Consider the following 17,280-nt stretch of genomic DNA (forward strand, 5'->3'; position numbering starts at 1 on the left):
GTGCAACCGCTGTGGAAAACAATACGGAATTTCCTGAAAAAATTAAAAATAGAAATACCATATGATCCAGTGATTGCACTACTGGGTTTTTACCCCCCCCAAATGAAAACACTAATTTAAAAAGATATATGCACTCCTATGTTTATTGCTTCATTATTCGTAATAGCCAAGATATGGAAGCAACCCAAGTGTCCATTGATAGATGAATAGATAAGGAATAATATATATGTATATATATATAGGCAGCCATAAAAAAGCATGACATTGTGCCATTTGCAACAACGTGCACGCATGTAGAGGGTATTACGCTAAGTGAAATAAGTCAGACTGAGAAAAACAAATACCATAGGATTTCACTCATCTATGGAATCTAAAAAAAAAAAAAGGGAACTCTCATATATTTCTGTGGCGGTATTAGCTGCTACAAATTTGGAAAGCCATTTGGCTGTGTAGACAGGTCAAGGAGATCAAAGGCAAAGACCTAGGTATATATAACAAATTCTCAAATATGTAATCAGAAAGATATACAAAAGAATATTCTTTTTTTTTTTAAGATTTTATTTATTTGTCAGAGAGAGAGAGCACAAGTAAGGGGAGCAGCAGGCAGAGGGAGAAGCAGGCTCCCCGCTGAGCAGGGAGCCTGATGTGGGACTCAATCCTAGGACCCTGGGATCATGACCTGAGCCGAAGGCAGAAGCTTGACTGACTGACAGGCGCCCTGAGATGCCTTTTCTTTTAAAGCACACCTCAGCCTTCCCCAGCAACATGTCACAACACAGGAAAATAACCCTTTTCTTAATATTTTTCTAAACCCTCCTAAGTTGAAGAGAGTCTGTGTTTCTGCTGTTTTCCCAGTGGTTTCATATGGACTTAAGAACATAAAAATCTCCATGTTAATCATGAGATGTTGGTTCATCTCACAGGACCTGTTCCTTCATGGAATGCCTTCCAGTTTCTACAGGGCTTTATTTTATGGTTTCAATTATAGGTAGGTTTTATGTCACCTAAATGTTCCCAGTATTCAGTCTAGGTGTACAAGGGAGAGCCTATTAACACGAATGCAAAAATTCTGTTGCTTCTGCCAACAGGTGAGAGACTCCCAGACAGGATCCTTTTCCTGTTCTTCACCCAACTCAGGGACGTTTGGGTGTTCCCAGGAGGTAGACCGCAAGTCACTTCAGGTTGCTGCTTTCTGCCACCACCTTCAGGACTCAGTGGCTGTCCCTCTGTTCTAAGCTTTTGTTTGCCAGCCTTGCCACTGCCACTGCCACTCTCTTCGGAGGGTATAATTATCCAAGAACCCAGCAGAGTTCTCAGGATTCTTTCAGATGGCTCCCTTATCAGGGAGGAATATCGTTCCCAGAATTGTCCCCTGACCCCTAGCTGACTTCCATCCAGGCCCCTTGGCCAGGATCGGGTGATATGTTAATAACCCAGCAGTAAGGAAGGATGAGTATCTGGCATTTTCAGCCCCTATGGTGGTAGGTGGGCTCTCCAGACAAAGTAGAAAGGAGGGGAAATGTACTTTGGGTAGACAGCTCACAGCCTCTGCCAGAGCCCACTCATCTGTGGCACTTTTATTCCATTATACACAATTCAAAATGTGTATAGTTCAATCCAACAAGAGGATAGAACAATCATAAATATGCACCCAACATTGGAGCACCTAAGTACATAAAGAAAATATTAATAGACATAAGGAGAGGAGCTGATGATAATACCATAATAATAACAGGGGACTTGAACACCACACTTATGTCCGTGGATATCTCATCCAGGCGGGGAATCAATAAAGAAACAGTGTCTTTGAATGACACATTAGACCACAAACCTGTATAATTCGCTCACATGAAGTTTCATTCCTTTCCTCTAAGGAAGACAACGCCAGTATCAGGCAGGAACTCCATCTAGCTCCAAGTCCAGACCTCTGGGGCTTTGTAATCGTCTTCATGTCTGGAGATAATTCCTCACGGACCAGCGGCCGGAGCTGTAACTGTCTCCAGCACATCCAGCAGACCGCTGGTTCTCCAAGTGTGGTCCTCACACCAGCAGCAGCGCTGTCATCATAGAACGGGGCAGAAATGTCAGTCATTGGGCCACAGCCCAAACCTACGGAATCAGAAACTCTGCGTTGGATGTCACAATTTGTGTTTTAGAAGCTCTCCCTGTGATTCTGACGTATGCTGAAATTTGAGAACCACTGCAACAAACAACGCCAGACCACGAATTTAAGGACAATAATGCCTCCATTCAGAAAAGGAAATATGCAGCAGACGCTGCTCCTGAGCACATATCATACCTGTTTTTATCGGGTTTTGCTGTGTAACAAACCAGCAAAACTTAGTAGTTTAAAATGGCAGCCATTTTTTGCCCAGGGCATTGGCCATTTGAGCTGGGTTCAGCAGGGCTCGGTCATGGACTTGCAATCAACAGCCGTCTATGGCCTCACTCATACCTTGCGGCAGGCTGGGTTTTGCCCAGAGCTGTGAGGGTAGCGGGGCCATGTCTCTCATCCAGCAGTCCAGCTCCTGCTCATTCACAAGGCAGTGGTCTCACACGCAGAAAGAGAGGGGGCAAACCCAATCCACAAGGACTTTTCAAGTCTGTAGGTCATGTTTCTAGTGTCTCATTAGCCAAAGCAAGTCATATGATCGAACCCAATGTATACGAGGGATTTACCTAAGGAGAGTGGATACAGTGAGGGTAAAAGGGTTACTGCAGCCCTTTCTGCAAACAATGTACCATGCTGTCTGACAGGACTAGTGAGGATGCCCGACCCTGGCAAATGGAGCGAATGTGTTAGTCTGGCAGCCTCTGGTTCTGGTCTCTGAAAGTGTCTTAGTTATCCATTGTCTTACACGGGCATACCTAATATGGGCATTGAGTATATATATACGCCCTTCCGGGCAGAACTTTGGCAGCCATTTTCCTGTTGGCGGGAGTTGGAAGTTTAGGGACTGCTTTTAGTGTTGAATAATTAGTGGCAGCTAAAACCAAGTTTGGAATATCTTTGGCAATACATATGCTGCAAAAATTTAGTGGAGTTCTGGACTGTTGAATCCAGTCAATTCCATGTGCTAATAAGGCAGGTAAAGATCTGGACCTGCGTGGAGCAACAGGATAGCCACCCGTGTAGTCACAGAACACTTGAAATACAGCTAGTCTGGATGGAGATGTGCTGTTTCTTTTAACTTTTTAATGTAGTAGAATTTAACATTACACAAGAGGCTCACGTTGTATTTTCTATTAGATAGCACTGATCAGTCATTAAGCCCGAGAATTTCAGCCTCATAGCTCTTACTGCTATACTCGGCAAATACCCCTTCTCCTTTAGTTTAAAGATCTGTTCCTTGAGACAATTTGAAATTAATGACCTGGGGGGGGTGTGGAATACCACCCTTAATGTAATCTTTCCTGCTAGGTTTATTGTATTCATTACTAAATTGACCTCGTTCATCTGACAAAGACTGTTTAATGAAAGGTCTTGAGATCCTTCAGAGATCTGGGGCCTCGATCTTCTCAATTTTATCACTGCTAAGTCTCTTGCTTCTGTTTACCTCAATTTAACTTTGGAGACCTTGGCTTCCCCAAGTCAACAAAGCTCCACCCTGTAATCCCCGTCAATTTGGATTGTGGCCAGAACAGCTTCTTCGTAAAGCCCAACTTCCCCACCTGCTGTGGGTTATCTCTTGTGTGAATTTACTGAAAGCCATACCAAGTAGTCCACTCGCTCCCTAAATCTCGAATTCTTCCAATTATTTCCCTAGCAAAACAGCTCCAGTTTACATGTGATCTGTGTCATGACAGTTTACTAGACATTTTGCAACTGTACTTAGTCATTTCACGTTTTTGCTCACTTGTAATACTCCATTTTTTGGTAATAAACTGAGCATCAGATGGGAAGCTGTGGGCAGTAAATAGCAGAATATTAAACTAAAACAGGTTTAAACCTATTTTCTCATACAAGAAGGATAAGCCCAATATAGGTGGTTCCAGACAAGATCAGGCGTGTTCAGGGTGGTATGGCTGTCCAATATAGGTGGTGCCAGAATTTATTTTAGCAGAACAATTCTGTCAAGTTCTAGGTGATGTCTCTGTACTTCTCTTAGCTTTCCCCTGTGGTTGCAGGATGACTGCTCGTGCCCTAAACTGGACAACATCCAAAGACAGGAAAGAAGTGAAGGGGCGTTTTCTCCTTGTGCATCTCTCTCATCGGAAAAGAAAATCCTCTACAAATATTTCTCCTCCAGGAGTTCCCCCAGTGGGTCACATACATGCTAAGGAGGTCAGAAAGTGTGTATTTGGCATAGTCAGCCTCAGTAGGGCTGGTGTACTCTAGTGACAAGGATAAAAGGGGGTAAGGGCTACGGGGAGGGTAAATAAGAACACCTTCTAAGATCCTTCTTATGGGAGTCTGTTGTTGTGTGACAAACCACCCCGAGCTTAGAGGCATAAAGGATGGCCATTTTCTTATGTTCACAGGAATTTGGACAGGGCACGAGAAGGATGGGTTGTCTGCTCCACATTGTTTGGGACCTCAGCTGGGAAGACTCAAATGTCTGGGGCCTGGAGTCATCTGGAGGCTTCCTGGGCTAGGATGACTGAAAGGCTGGCTGAGCTGGGGCGGTTGGGCAGAGCACCTCACATAGTCTTCCATGTGGCCAGCTCCCTGCATGGCTGCTGGGTTCTCAGAGTGCGCTGGGAGGGAGGGTCCTCAGAAGGGTTCTCTGGGGAAGGAGAATTCTAAGAACCAGGGGAAGCTGAATGGCCTTCTAGGACCTAACCTCCTAAGTTACATAGTATCACTTGGGCCGTATTTTATTGGTCAAAGCAATGAGAAGCCTATCCAGATTCAGGTAAGGCGACAGGGACTTCACTTTTTGATGGGAGCAATGTCAACAAATTTGCAGCCTTAAAAAACCCCCTGCAACAGTCCTCATGTAAACCAGAGGACATATATATATTTCCAAGATTCTCCTCACACTGTTGCAGTTAAAAGGAAATTTCAGTCTACCCCTCAATCAACCACGATATCAATTTATTTTTTTCAAGCTGAAATTCTTTTAACTAAAAAATAATTTTCCCTTCAGCTCCTAACTGGTATAATACTGTCTAGAAACTCCTATTAGTGAATAGATGTTGAAGCCTTTTCTCTCAAAAGACCAATTTTGGATCAGCATAGAATGGAACTGAAAACACTGAAATCCCTCAAACTGTGAAAGGGAGCTTTGGCATTAAAAAAAATAATAATAACAGAAAGAATATGAACAACTATTTAAAGCATCTGCCCCAGTACTTCCTGGTAAAAATACACAAATGTTTGGATCCTCCTTATATTGAATTAAAATATTAATATTTCTGGAACACCTATTAAGCTATACACTGAAGAGGATAAAACCGATATCAAGAAGACTAAGTTCCCCACTTGCAAGTACTTAGAATTCTAGGTAGGAGGAAGGAGATTCTCCCTCCATTGCCTTAAATGCTAGAACCGAAACAGAAACGAAGAGCTCCCGGCAAGTGGGACTAAGAAAACCCCATGAAAGAAATGGTCTGTGATGTAATAATAAAAATTAAAAAAAAAAAAAATCAATCCGTCAAAAAAAAACTGGCCTGATTTCAGGTCCTCATAAATGGGTAGTCAATTCGGGGAAAAAGGAGGTGGGGAAGAGACAAAGGCATACACACGAAGAGAACTGGAAAAAGTGAGGCTTGGGTCCCCTGAGAATTGCTCATGAGCTTGTAAAAGGTAAACCCTACATGCGTCCACGCGGTCAACACCTCAAGCTCGTTTCGCCTAGGAGAGCTCGGGGCGGCCGGTTGGGCTCACCGTCTCAGGAGATCCCCAGTAGAGGGCGCCGTAAGCTCGCGAGTACTCGAGCGGACTTGGCGGCGGAGGCGGTGCGTCCTCGGCCCGGGGGCGGGGCCGCCATGCTCACGTGACTCTCGCTCATGGCGGCGGCGGCGGCGGCGGCGGCAGCGGCGGCGCTCGGCGGCCGGAGCCGGATCCTGTAGCCGGGGTGTGGGCCCGCGTCAGTCCGTCCCTCCTTCGGCCCCCTCTCTCGTCTTCCGGAGTGCGGCTGGCGGAGCCCGGATGGCGGAGCGAGGCCTGGAGCCCGCGCCGGCCGCGGTGGCGGCGCTGCCGCCCGAAGTGCGGGCGCAGCTGGCGGAGCTGGAGCTGGAGCTCTCGGAGGGTAGGAGCGGGGCGGGGGAGCGAGCGCCCGGGCGCCGCTGCGGATCGCGGCGACAGGGAGAGCAGTCCCCGCCGCGCGCCCTGCTGGCCGTGCGGGCGAGACGGGAGGAGGGTGCCGGAAATCTGGCCCGTGCTCTGAAGGGTCGTCTTCCCTGCTCTCGCACCCCATGAAGTGGGTTTCCCGTGGCGTTCATTGTGTTCTCTGGGAAGGGGTTAAGCAGGGGCTTGGGGGAGAAGTCCTCCCCGGGCCCGGGCTGTTTCTGCACTCCCTGCCCCTCAAAACCCGAGACAAAGCTGCGCCCTCGCGCTCCTGCCCGGGCGTCTGGGCACGGTGGGGGTGGGGGATGAGGCTGCGAGCAGGGTGGCTGACAGCTTTCTCCTGTCCTCCTCTACCCTTTTCGAGGGGAGGGCCCCGCGCCTGGTTCAGCTCCCCTCCCCCCCTTCAGAAAAAGAGAAAGATACATGGGAAATCCGCAGCATTTCTTCTTCCTCCTCCTTTAACAATACGAGATGCCTCCCCAGTGACAGGAGTGAGCGAGAAGCAGGGTGGGCCATTGAGGGTCCTAGGGAGATTAGAAGCAGTGGCATTAACGCAGAGAGACACACACTGTGCTGCTTTCAGATCACCTTTGTCATAAGGGTTTTTTCCTGGTGCCTGTATTCGGGGCAAATTTTCCGCATCTGATCACCTTTTGGAGTCTTTGAAGAGAGGAGGGTGGCTACCGGTTACATGCAAATCCTGGCCGGCACCCTCTTTCTTTTGACAATGGATTGGTACAAGGAGGGTTGGGGATCTGAAAATTAAAAGAATGGAATAAATCAAGCCTCTGTTATTAGCGAAGTCCCTTGGACAACAATGAGAGAAACGTTGCTCTGTTGTGGGCATGTGATCGGGCTTCTTGTGCAGTTGTGATCAGTTCTCCATAAAGTTCCTGTTTTTATCACGGGCTGACTCTGAGACAAAGCAGCATTTTCTACAAGCTTGATGTCAGTACTGTGGCGGTGTCCCCAGAGTTGCATATTTTTACCGAGTTCTTTGCCAAAGGCCCTCTTCGCTAGCATTTTTCAAGTGGATTAAATATTGTTGATTGGAAGAGAAGAATGTGACAAGTTCCCAAGAGAGTTCAGACTTTTTGTTTACTTATGGAGGCATTCTCTCCCCCATCCCCCCTTAATCCTTTACAATGAAAAACCAGAAGTAGATTTGAGTGTTATAAATCCTGTTGGGCATACAAGGAAATAATTATTTTTAATAACCCTGTTAGGTTTTCCCAATGTATAGGGAGGTGCCGTTTTCATTTGCACTTAATTACCAACATATTATTTTTCAGTTAATCAGTTGGGAAGTTATTTTTTGGCCCATCCCCAGAACCAGTGGTGGTGGACGGGGTTGGTTTCTGTGACGTATTTAGAGCATTACCATGGGTCCTGCCTCTCAAGATAACCTCATTCTTCTCCTATACTAAAACATTGTCATTAAATCTGTAATGACTTCCATTCACATCTGACTTTTAAAACAGTTACTCTATAGTAACAAATCAGCTATATTTGATTAGCCAGCAAGAGAGAGGTTTGGCTGGATGTTTGTGTCAGAATGAGATTAAAAATAGGAGTTGATTGCTTTTACACAGAGGGAAATCCTGGAAGCTCCTTATTCTCGCTATATCGGCTTCCAGCTGATTATTGTTTACTTCTCTGAGTGTTTCTAGAAATGATTCTGAGGAACTGTTTCTAGGACTCACACTGATTAGCTCACCTTTCTCTCCTTTAGAAAGGTGTGAAACTCCTACAGACTGTGGATGTCAGGGTTTCAGCATCAGCATCGTTAAGGACAAATGCGTGTGGTTTGCTTTCCCGTGCGGGATTGCTTTGGTTGACATATACTTAGTTTGATTTAGTTTCTTACGGATTTATACTGTGTTGTCCTGTATTTCATCTCTTTTAACAATAGACAACTGGAAGAAATGCAGTTGAAAAATCTTGGGCCTGCAGTGTCAGCATCTCGGCCATCTGTCTTTTTCTCTTGCTTAAAAATAAAGTACGGAGGATGCTTGACTGAAGAAGTAGGTAGACATTTTTAGGAATTCAAGTGAAGTTAAAACAACCCACTAACCCCCAGATCTCCGGTGCGGTGTTATCTGTGATGTCTGTAGTGTATTTTGAATGAATCTCTGCTTGCTTGTTTATTGTGCATTTTCTCCACAGCTGCTGTTTTGACAAAAGTACTTTTTTCCTTTCCAAAAACAAATGTACTTTTAACTCTGTTAAAAGGGTTGCCGGCTTTGGTGTACTCATTCCTTGATTTTATTCTCTTTTTTTCACGCAGGCCGTAGTTGGTCCTAATTATAGTGATAGTCTGAGCTGTGTACTGTTAAAGAAATGTCTTGTGCTTGTCTGTATTTTCGGCGGCAGGCTTTGGTCATAGCTCGGCACCTCTGTGCTGAAGTGCAGGTTTGCGCCTCCGTGGGCTGTTTGCCGCAGAGCGCGTTGCAGAGCCCGGGGCTGTGTCTGGTGCTTCGGGCGGGTCACCATGGACTGGGTGGTGAAAGCTCCTGTTTTTGCACCAAAAAGAATAGGCTTCAGCTGTCCGGAGAATCACTCAGAGTAGAAGTTACACGTAATCCTGAGCTCTTCTGTAGATGACTTGAATAGGTGGGAGGTTTCTAAAAGTATTCCCGTGGTGGGTATTTTTTTCAGGATCCACATGTATTACTATTATGATATCTGATATATGTTAGGCAGTAAACTCTGGTGTCACTTTATTCACTTGTTTTACTCAAGTGTATGCATATTAAGTAACATGAATGATGAGATTTATTTGTTTAAATCTGTCATATACATTATATTTGTGTAACGATCTTATACATGACGTCATCTGGGTCTCACTACCACTTTGTGATTAGGTGGAAGAGATAGATCGCATTACCATCGCTCACCTTTTCTTTTCCCTCCTTTGTTTTGTTTTGTTTTGTTTGTTTGTTTTAACAGGAGGGTAAACTTAGAAAGGTTAAGAGGGTCAGTGTTTTATCTAGAGTCGCTCGTCTAATAAGTGCCATTATCCTAAGCTGCCATATAATTATGGCATCTGTTACCATCAAATGGTTTAAATATCTTGTTATGGCACAAGCAATTCTAATTTTTACTCTAAGGAAATTCTGTGTAACAGTTGTTTGCCACAATTCTAAATTGTTCCCTTGATTCTCTTTCTAAAGTCTTTCTCAAGTCTGTCATTCATTTATTTGACTCAGCAGACCCTTGTTTTGTACCTACGTGTGCCGGGGGTACAGAGGTGAGCAGGGCACTGTCAGCTTTCAGGGAGTCCTTAGTCTGGAATGGGGATCACTTAGATACCAACGAGACAGTTCAGGATACCGTGGTAGGGTTTTGCCCTCTAAGAAAAGAGGAAGCTCTCTGCTTTGTCGTTGTTGTGGAGAAGAAAGAGCAGAGAACTATAAATACAGGATTGGACTGTGTGGCTAGTAGAGACGGCTGCGATTGGGCTCGTGCAGTTCAGTCCTAAGGTGAAGGAAAGGAGGACATAAATCCCATACTTCTGTGGCTTGTCGGAAGAGCTCAGGTCTTTTAGTGTCCAAAGATGACAACTGGGAAGGTATTGAAGACAAAATAACACAGGAAGGGACCCTCCCTTTTCTTGTCTGAACACTTCTCTGGGCACAGATACGACAAACAGTCACATCCTCCCTTTCTCCTCTTTCATCACTTATCTTGGCAGCCCTGCAAGGCTGGTAGGGCCCACCTTGAAGGTGGAGGGATAAAGAGGGCTCCTTGCTAGGAGTGGAAGGGAATCCTCTTGAGGAGTGGGGAAGCAGTGGGGGAGTTGAAGAGGGAAAGTGATAGGTGCTGGCTAGCCATCATGTTTCACAGTCTCTGAAGTGGGCAAGTAAAAGGAAACTGGTGAGTTCCTCCTGTTTTATCTACAATGGGAAAGTGGTCCACTTTTCCCCAAATACAACACATAGTTGTGAATTCATAGGATATACATTTATTAGAAAATTATGTCTAAGTAGTTGTCATACCTGATGCTAGGAGTAGGAAGGAAAGCAGGGCTGTGGATTTGTAAATATCCCAAACCAGGCATTATCTAAGTGATCTTCTCTCTAAAACTTGACTGTAGATATTTTTGGTGGGCTATACTCATCTTACATTGGAACTCATCTTTAGGAGTTGTGGTCAGAGACATTCCTTTGAAAATCCTCACGGTGGCAGATTTTATTTGAGGGTGGAATTTCATTTTATCGGTTACTTGGAGTCAAGTAGAGAAAATCTGTGATGTTCTTTTGGAGTCCAGACTAGTTGTGATTGAAAAAATTAGAGTGATTCTAAACTGATGGCATTGTGACTGTCAAAAAAGTAGAATGATGTAAACTGGTTTTGAGGGTATTTCAGAAGACGAGTGACAGATTTGTTGGTAGAATGATTCACCTTACTGTAAAGGATAGCGCTTGTTTGGACACCCTTGTTCTGATGTGTATTTTGAAAAATTATTGTTTGACAGCCCCATAGCGTTGAACTGGATTTTTGAATGAAAGAAATCATTAAGGGGCGCCTAGGTGGCTCAGTCAGTGAGGCGTCCAGCTCTTGGTTTCTGCTCAGGTCATGATCTCGCAGTCGTGGGATCAAGCCCTCTGTGGGGCTTTGTGCTCCCCGCAGAGTCTGCTTCAGGTTTTCTCTCCCTTTCCCTCCCGTTAATTCTTCCTTTCTCTCAAATAAATAAATAAAATCTTAAAAAAAAAAAATCATTGACCCTTCACTTTTAGCCTGGCCCCTGGTGGCTACTTTCTTTCCTAGCCTGTGTGAGGATTAGCACCTCAGGGTGGAAAGTTCAGATGATTGGCTGAAAAGAGCCCTCACACTGTATTTGTACCATAATATGACAGTTCTCCCCCCTCTCTCAAGAATGCTCTTTGAAGCGCTCCTTCCTGCTTGCCATCCCACTCCTCTTTAAGAGTTCAGCTGAAGAGCTAGCTTTTTTTATAAACCCAACCCCGACCACCGTGAGCTCCCTCGTTTCATACCTTACATCATTTACAGTGTATGCCATTTTTGCCAACCAGTACATTTTCTAATTATTTAAATTGCTTTTCTTTTCACCTCAGTGTCAGCTCCTATAGAGCTCGTTCGTATCTGAAACTTCTTTGAGTAGCTCCCCAACTGTTTCTTTCTTGTATTGTTTTAGGAGAGCAATAAATTTTTGCTCACTTCAGTTTGATTTACAGTGAAACATAAAGTCCCTGTCTTGGGATTTGGTTTCGGTGTGAGGCACAGTTGTGGAATCATTTGAGCACAGGTTTTGGCATCTGGTGGGCTTGGGTCCCATTCCTGGCCTGTCACTTAGTAGCTCTGTGATCTTGGATAGACTGTCTACCCTCCCTCATTTTAATTTCTTCAATTCTTTTTTTTTTTTTTTTAAGATTTTATTTATTTATTTGACAGAGAGACAGCCAGCGAGGAGGGAACACAAGCAGGGGGAGTGGGAGAGGAAGAAGCAGGCTCATAGTGGAAGAGCCTGATGTGGGGCTCGATCCCGTAACGCCGGGATCACGCCCTGAGCCGAAGGCAGACGCTCAACCGCTGTGCCACCCAGGCGCCCCTAATTTCTTCAATTCTTAAAGGAATGACAGTCTCATTGGAGTTGTAAGGTTGAAAACGAGCTGACTATATAGTGTGTGGCATGCAGTGATTGCTTGGTGCATGTAATCTTTATTTCTGGTAGTGAATGGATGCATAGTGACTTGGCTGTTTTTAATATCTCGTGTTACTTAGCAAAGTATGGTTGTATATGAAGTGATGAATGGAATGAATTTGTGCACCTATTTTTTAGAAATAAGACCTCACTGCACCATCAGTTGCTCCTGTCGGCACCCTCTACCCCTAGTTTAACACATGTTGGGTCACTGCAGGCAGTTGACTAGAGCAGAGCAGAGTAGCTGGTTTGTTTCATATAGACATCTGGTGTGTGTACATTTCCGAGCCGGTAGGTTCTGGCAAATGGCTTTGAAATATAAGTGTGGTTTCTGAGACTCAGGCATCTGCCAGTTATGAAAAGGCACATGTGGGTGCTTGGAACCTTCAGATAGTTTTTTGGTTCTTCCTTTTCTTAGTCCTCCGTTTGTCTTTAGTGAACAAATCCTTTCAGTTCCTCCTTCAAAAGTTTTCTTGCGTCCTCTTTTCTTTTGAGTTGTGTTTACCACCAGCCTTGTCTGGTCCTCTATCTTTAGACCTAAGGGTCTGATTTTTGTCTCCCTTCAGCTCTAGATTGATCTTCGTCTTTTAAAGATACTGCTTTTTTCTAAAGCCATTGCTAAATCCAGGACTCTTGTCACTCATTGTCTTTAAATTCTAAGTTTCCTAAAAGCAGGGATGGTCTCCTATATCTCTTGTCCCTAGAGTCTAAGTTAGTGCTGTTGTACACCTCAGATAGTCCCATCTCTTTCGGTGATTGATCATACCCTAAAGATTTAAGTGAGAGTTTTTCATATCTTTGTGTTTAGAACGAGTGGCTTGCTTGCTTTCCCTGTGGGTGCTCATCTATAAATAAGATCCCTTCCGAAAGGCAATTTCTTTGAATTCCTGAGTTGGCTTCAATGGACCCGGAAGCTCTGAAATCATGTGCAGAATTTTTAGTGTGAGTGCTTATGTGTCTTTTTAGGGAGCAGAATCTATACCTTTCATCAGTTTCTTAAAGAGGACTGTGAAGCAAAGCTAAGAGCCATTATTAGCTTGTAAGGAAAGCCAGACTCCCCCTATTTCTCTCCTCAGCACTCTTAGCCTTATCTGTATCAGTTCCCACCCTTATCCCCTTTCCTCCTTTTCTCAGAGGAAGAAATATCCCCTTTCCTGCTCCCTGGTGTATCCCTCTTACTGTGTTCTCAGCCCCATCCCTTCTCTGTGATCTTGGCGTCTTACTTCATTGATGGATCTATTCATTCATAGTCTTCATTCATAGTCTTTTTGTCTTTGTCTCTTTCTCTCATCTTCAGCCTCTCACTTAACGCTTGGCTCTCGGTTCCTTCCCTTCAGCCTATAAATATGCTGAAATTTCTCCCAGCTTAAAAAAAGCAGCTTCCCACAGTCTTGTGTTGGAGTCCGCTTGCTCTTGCGTTCTCTCCCTCTCACAGATCCTAGAAGGTGTAGCTTACATTTCCTTTCCTTCCTTTCTTTCCTTTGCTCACTCCTTGGTCCGTCCATTGCTTCTGCTTATCAAGCCTCCGAAACAACCGCAACACCGTCTCCAAGGCCGTCAATGACTTCTGATTTCAGACTGAAAAGTACCCACTGGATACAGTATCTTTCTCTGCAGCTTTGGATATGGTGAATAGTTATCTTCAAAAACCCTCTCCTTACTTAGCTTTTACGGCATCATTTCCTTCTGCTGCCATTTCTTATGCTCTCTGTTGAGCTTTTTCGCTCTTCCTTCTGATTCAGGTTTTCTTGCCGTCTGTCATTAGCCTTCATCTCACTTCACATAAACTTGCTGAGTAATCTCGTCCATGCCCAGGGCTTTAGCTGGCTTGCCTGTGAGATGGCTTCCTGGTCTGTGTCTCTAGGCCTGACTCCGAGCCCTCTGCTCCAGACATCCCATTGGTTCCCCGGCAATGGTAACTTAGTAGGTCTAACACTGTACTCCTTATTTCAGCCCGCTCCACAGAACCCTACTTCAGAATGTCCACCTATCAGGTCAGACACTTGGGGGTCATCCTTATCTTCTGATGGGTCACTAAGTCCTGTTGATTCTTCTTCCTCCCCTCCATTCATACCGTTTTGGTCTTAGTTCAGGCTCTTTTTTTTTTTTTTTTTTCAGGATTCCATTTATTTGAGAGAGAGAGAGAGAGCGAGCGGTGAGCACCAGCTGGGGGGAGGGTGGGGCAGAGGGAGAGGGAAAAACAGACTCCCTGCTGAGCAGGGAGCTAGATGCAGGGCTCCATCCCAGGACCCCAGGCTCATGACCTGAGCCGAAGGCAGATGCTTAACTGACTGAGCCACCCAGGCGCCCCTGGTCTTTGTTCAGGCCCTTATCAACCTCTTGCTGAGATTATTATTATTTTTTCAAAGATTTTATTTATTTATTTGAGAGAGAGAGAGCAAGAGAGCATGAGCAGGGTGAAGGGCACAGGGAGAAGCAGACTCCCCACTGAGCAGGGAGCCTGATGTGGGACTCGATCCTGGGACTCTGGGATCATGACCTGAGCCAAAGGCAGATGCTTAACCAGCTGAGCCACCCAGCACCCTGAGATTGTTATGGTAGTCTCCTAACTCATCCACCTGCCTCGTGTCGCTTGCCAGACCCTTCTCCCTCCAGTCCATCCTTCTCTATTCTGTGATGGAACGATCCTTCTGAAACACAGATCTAGTCGTGTCCTCTCCCCTGTTTAAAATTATTCATTGGCTTACCCCATCCACAGGATAAAATCCAAGCATTCTTGCGTACCAAGACCTGCTTGCCTTTGTAGCCTCATTTCCTGCGCCTTCCATGATTTTCGCCCCTCTCTAGGCATGCCTAGCTACTTGCATTACTGTGCTTTCTCACTTCCATGCCTTTGTACACATTGCCTTTCTCTGAGAGATGCCCATTCTGGCACATTCTTCCCCCTTTTCTGCCTGGTTTTCTTCTTTTCCACTCAATTTCCTGTAAGAAGCCAGCCTTTCCTAAGCTCTCTTAAGAAGTTAAGATCTCAGTATAAGGAGCTATCAATTATTGAATGCTTATTATGTAGCAGGCCCTGTGCTTAGCTCTTCATAGACCCTAGCTGGCCGGTAAGTAGGTGCTGAATAAATAGCTCCTATTGTGATGACAGAACTGGCCTAACAGAAAGCACCTGGAATGGAGAGGAATGTGGTATGTGCCAGATTTGACCCTATACCCTCATCTTTCCCTTTCTCCCTGCCAGTGACAGTTACATTCTGAAATGAATGGCAAAGGGATCAGAGCAGTGGGCTTAACAGTCATTTTAGAATTGGGTTAGGCCCTGTGTTTGCTGCTTACTGTGTGACCTCAGGCAGGTCTTTGAAATGTGTTTCTAATCTTACAACCGCTGAAGATAGGTGTGTGATTTCCATTTTGTAGAGACTTGTTAAAGAACGTGCAGTCTGAGACTACCGTGTGCTGGGGTGGGAACCCAAGTCTGCTTGGCTCCAAACCCCACGGGTTTCCACCCTGCCATCTGCCTCTGTCTCCTGAATCATGTTTCAAGTTGTTTCTGCAAAGTTCTTTTCCATCCTAACTACTGGGCCCCACTTTTCTTAGAATACAGCTTCTGTCTCTGGAGTTTTAGAGGTGGGGCTCCCTGGAGGGAAAAGGATGGGAATGTTCTGTCCTATTCTCAGAGAATAATGTGAAATTAATTTTTCTTCCTTGAATTGAGGTGAGGATGATCAGAAGCTGAAAAGGGGAAACCCAGGAGGAAAATATTTTGGATGCTTCACAGGACAGTTCTAAATGAAAATCCGTAGGTCTGGTGTCTTTGAAAGATCCTTCGTTTGCGCTGGACTTGAGCTTCTGGACTGTAAGAGGATTGTGGTTACATTCTGGTTCAGAAGAGTTTTAGTGCTTTGTTTTCTTCTTAGGATATTTAATGTTCAAGTTTAAAGTTAATGTTTAAGTTAATGTAGATATTTCTGTAAATGACATGTACTTTAATTGATTTTTTTCTTGGAGTTATTTCTTGTTTTGTGAAGGAATAGTGCTCTAATAGCTCTTTATTTTTAGAGGACTGTTGCTTTTATGGATAAATTAAAGCACCTGTAGGGTTTGTTTGTTTCTTTCTAAGAACTTTGGATTATGTTGTTTCAAGTTACTCATAGCCTGGAACCGGTGGGCTTTGTTTTGTTTTAATTCTACCAAACGTTTATTTTTTAATTTAAAAAAATTTTTTTAAATTAACATATAATGTATTATTTGTTTCAGGGGTACAGGTCTTGATTCATCAGTCTGGAACGTGTGGGTTTTAACTTAGGTCAGGCGTGCATGCATTATGGTGTTATCAGTCTTGTCACTGAATCTCCTTCTTAAAAATGAACCCAGCAGGAATTATTAGGTAGATGCTTCTGATAGTTTCTTGTTTAGTAAATCTGTGACTGAGGCAAACAGGCTGTCTTCCGTTTTTCTTTATTGAGGAGTAATTGGCACACAGCGTTATATTAGTTTCAGGCATAGAACATAAGGCTTTGACATTTGTATGTATCTTAAAATGATCACCATAGTAAGTCCACTAATTTGTCGCCATATGAAATTACAAAAAGTTTTTTTTCTTTCTTAAAATTTTAAAGTTTTGCCATTTTTACGCTATTGGATTTCCCTTCTGGTTTGGAGAAACTTTCACTCTTAAATTGAACGTGTAGAAAAAGCATCAGTCTGAATTTTCCTCCCATAGTTCTTTGCTTGTTTTTCTTCAAGGACCAAGGGAAGTACTAGAAGATGAACTTCCTATTAAAAACACCAGCTTCCTCATTTGTTGGTTCTCTAAGCTCTGATATCTAATGTTACCTCTGTATTTTATCTATTTTTCAAATGATCCCAAACTTAGGAACTTATCATTTACTACCCATTCCCACCTCCCTTTGTAAGCTGCTTGAGGACAGCATGCAGCATCCTTCAGCATGCATATTTTCAACACCTATTCAACCGGTGAATGAATCTAGACTCTCTCATCAGCCTCCCTGTCTATTCTTACTTTCTTACTGGTCTCTGACAGACTCTCTATTATAGTCACACTGGTTTCCTCACTTTTTCCTGACAGGCCCATTCCTAGCTCTCTGCCTTTACAGTGACTCTTTTCTTTGTCAGGACTGCCTTTTCTCCTATTAAAATCTCCCCATATTCCAGGGCCTGGCTGATGTTCCCTTGATCATGAAACCAGCTGACTGCTTTTGTTCATATGAATCTCTTCTATTTTTAGACCATTGTATTCAGTAACAGAGTTTAACACTTAACTGACCACTGTTACTTGTTTCAGTTAGTTTTGCCTCCTCAGTTGGACCTTACATTTTGTAAGTGTAATGGCACGGTCTTCTACTTTTGGAACTCGTGAAGTGCTCCATATATCAATATATATGTAAAGGTGTATTGA

General features: G+C 44.2%; 1 protein-coding gene across 4 annotated transcripts in view; it reads left to right on the forward strand.

Moving 5' to 3' along the window:
• The first annotated feature begins 5,969 nt into the window (after positions 1-5,969).
• DIP2B (DIP2 acetate--CoA ligase B (putative)) overlaps positions 5,970-17,280 on the forward strand; it is a 213,236-nt gene continuing 201,925 nt past the window's right edge. For all 4 annotated transcript variants that reach the window (XM_045801065.2, XM_045801067.2, XM_045801066.2 and 1 more), the window contains exon 1: positions 5,970-6,194. In XM_045801065.2, coding sequence (XP_045657021.1) covers positions 6,095-6,194 — 100 coding nt within the window. In that variant the 5' untranslated portion in view covers positions 5,970-6,094. The remainder of the gene's footprint in view (positions 6,195-17,280) is intronic.

The sequence above is a fragment of the Ursus americanus genome, chromosome 25 (assembly GCF_024610735.1).
Source record: "Ursus americanus isolate L20-20 chromosome 25, mUrsAme1.1.p, whole genome shotgun sequence".
Lineage (NCBI taxonomy): Eukaryota > Metazoa > Chordata > Mammalia > Carnivora > Ursidae > Ursus > Ursus americanus.